This window comes from Rhagoletis pomonella, unplaced genomic scaffold (assembly GCF_013731165.1).
Source record: "Rhagoletis pomonella isolate Grant_MI unplaced genomic scaffold, Rhpom_1.0 Rhpom_scaffold_00703, whole genome shotgun sequence".
Classification (NCBI taxonomy): Eukaryota; Metazoa; Arthropoda; class Insecta; order Diptera; family Tephritidae; genus Rhagoletis; species Rhagoletis pomonella.
In genome coordinates, this window is record NW_023459257.1 from 29250 (window position 1) to 32326 (window position 3077).

The window sequence follows — 3077 nt, forward strand, 5'->3', positions numbered from 1 at the left end:
CGTAATTAGCACTTTTTTTATTGCCCATGAAATTTTAGGTTAGCAAATGAATCTGTCCCATGCGCTATTTTCAACTGTACTTAATTTAGATGCAAAATGTTCGTCTTTCAATACCTTTCGAATTTGTGGTCAGACATATATCCCTAAGGTTGGAAATTTACTATATATAGCAGTGGCGGATTAACAATCTGGTGGGCCCTGGTGCGAAATTTTTTTGGGGGCCCTTTTCCATATAAATATTTTGCGATTAGAATACAGTTTGATCGTTATAAATTTAAATTGCGGTTCATGTAACATATTTGATCATTGGACGTTGTTTTGCTCTGTGCATTAAACGCACTACTCCATAATATTGATGTCATTTTATATTGACATTTTTTGGTTATTGTCATAGTCAGTGTTTAAAAAACTGCAATAACTTTCATTTCATTTGCTATCACTTAAACTTACTGCTCTGAACAACAAAGCAGTCGTAGTGTTTGTAGTGCCTTTTAAAAATTTTGATTTTGATTTGATTTTGATTTCGTCAGCGCAACAAGTCAAAGTAAGTAAGTAAGGTTTGCTTTTGCAAGTTTTATTCAGCAGCAGTCGTGAAATATGAAAATCAAACTGATTGCAAATATGTAATTTATAATATCAAGCAGCAAAGAAAAAACCTTGCGAAGTCGTCGGCAAACACAAAACAGCATCGCTTATTGCTTGCAAAAAGTTTGATTTTCATATTTCACGACTGCTGCTGCACACAACTTGCATAAGCAAAGAAAATCCAAATCAAATCAAAATCAACAGTTTGAAAAGGCGCGACAAACAAGGCGCCTTGCTTTTTGTTGCTTTCCAGTTTTTGATTTTGCATGAACTGCGACTGCTGAAAATTCCTAATATGGTAAGCACACGCAATTACTCATTTTAAAAAGCGACGATAAGTAAAATCAAAAATAATCAACATTTTCACGACTTTTGCTACTTCGACTCAAGTTTTTTAAACACTGGTTATAGTCATTTCGTAAACATGGATAAGTCTAGAAAATATAAGAGTGGAGCTGAAAAGCGCAAATTAAAAATAAATAAAGACGAACGCGATAAGCAACTGCTTTCTAAAATACCGAAACTAACAAGCCACTTCGCTAATGCGACGACAACTGTAAACGAAGCAAATTGTGACAATCCTGAGTTTTGTGAATCTACTTCTGATACTTTTTCAATTCCATCAACGTCAAGAGAGGTTAATTTCCAACATGTTGACAGCACGATCGAAGGTGTACAAAATCCGGACGATGTCGAAAGTTCGGTGAATGTATCAAAAATTGATGAAAATTCCACCAATGTGTTTTCAAATGACCCAGGTTTGTGGCCTATTCAATTCAATCAATCAATCGTTCAAACTTATTGGATTAAGAAGGGTATGCTATCGTTGGTATTTCAATATAAGAGTAAAAAATTAACACAGAATACTCTTATTTAGGTCCCTCATCGTGTCGCAATATTGATTTGATCGCAAAGAAATCTGGACAAAGAAACTTTTCTGAATATCATTTGCATCGGGTTTTACCAAATGGAACACAGACCGAACGTGATTGGCTGATCTATTCGCCGTCAGTCGATTCAGTATTTTGTTTTGCTTGTCGCTTGTTCGGTAATTTAGACGAAAATGCAAGTTCATTTGCTCTAAAAGGTTTCAATGACTGGAAACATTCAAAGCGTGGTATTTCAATTCATGAACAATCTCATGATCACATGTCCAACAATGTCAAATACAAAATGCGACTAAAAACCGATTCTTCTATAGAAAAAACATTCGAAAATTCACTTGTCAATGACATGACTTATTGGAGGAAGGTTTTGAGTCGTGTTGTAGAGGTTATCAAATTCCTAAGCTCAAGGGGTCTTGCGTTACGTGGTCACGATGAAATTCTTGGGTCCAAACATAATGGAAACTTTCTTGGATGTTTGGAGCTGTTAAGCAAATTCGATCCATTTTTGGCAGAACATATCACACGTTTTGGCAATAGAGGAAAAGGTATACTTCTTCAAAATAACTTCGAAAATGGTTTGTCTCTTCATTTGGTATGTTTTTTTTGCAGAAAGAGCTTCGTACCTTTCAAGTTCAATATGTGATGAATTCATATCGATTATGGGAAAAGGTGTGAAGGAAAAAATCGTTTCGGAGATAAAAGAAGCCCGTTATTATTTAGCATTGACTCTACTCCGGATGTGAGCCATACGGATCAGCTGTCACTATGTTTTCGATACGTAAAAGGCCGTGACATTCATGAACGGTTTATTGCTTTCATTCCAATTGAAGGTCACACAGCAGACTATCTTTTGTCTATCGTTTTGAATTTCCTAGAGGAGAGTAAAATTGACATGCAAAACTGCAAAGGCATTTTATTTGATAACGCTTACAATTTGGCTGGAATTTATGGTGGCCTTCAGCGTTTGATTATTCAACGAAATGAATCGGCGATTTTCGTGCCTTGCACTGCTCACTCACTGAACTTAGTGGGTAAAAATAGTGTTTCTAAAAACATTACCGCATCTAATTTTTTTGATATGATCGAAAAATTGTATGGTTTTTTTGTTTATTCATCTTTTCGTTGGAATCGACTCAAAGAACAATTGTCCGAGAAAGGCGAATTTATGTTAAAGAGAGCAACTGGCACAAGGTGGTCGGCTAAATTCCAATCAGTTCAAGCTTTGCACTCATGTTACTTGAAAGTGTTAACTGTTTTGAATTCTCTCATTTCTGAAAAAAGCCTCAGTGAAGATAACAAAGCATCGGCAAAAGGTTTGATAGCCAAATTGTGCCAATTTAAAAATATTTTAATGCTTGTCTTGTGGAAAAGTGTTTTGACTAAATTTAACTTTGTAAATTTAGCTTTACAAAAACCAAATCTGACTCTTTCGACGATCACAAAACTATATGCTTCAATAGTTACAGATCTTGAAAACAAGGATTACAACAAAATTTTCGATGAAGCCTTGACAATTTTCGACAATATTCCTTCTGATTTTCAAGCAGATTTTATTCAATCTCGTTCAACAGCGCAAGCACTTGTTCCAGAAGATGAGAAAGAAAA

At 35.2% G+C, this 3077-nt stretch overlaps 1 protein-coding gene across 1 annotated transcript; it reads left to right on the forward strand.

The window, feature by feature from the left end:
• The first annotated feature begins 1009 nt into the window (after positions 1–1009).
• On the forward strand, positions 1010–2215 carry LOC118751435 (zinc finger MYM-type protein 5-like). Its single transcript, XM_036486261.1, has 3 exons — positions 1010–1343; positions 1463–2017; positions 2082–2215. The coding sequence occupies exons 1-3, from the start codon at positions 1010–1012 to the stop codon at positions 2213–2215; spliced, it is 1023 nt and encodes a 340-aa protein (XP_036342154.1).
• The last annotated feature ends 862 nt before the right edge of the window (positions 2216–3077 follow it).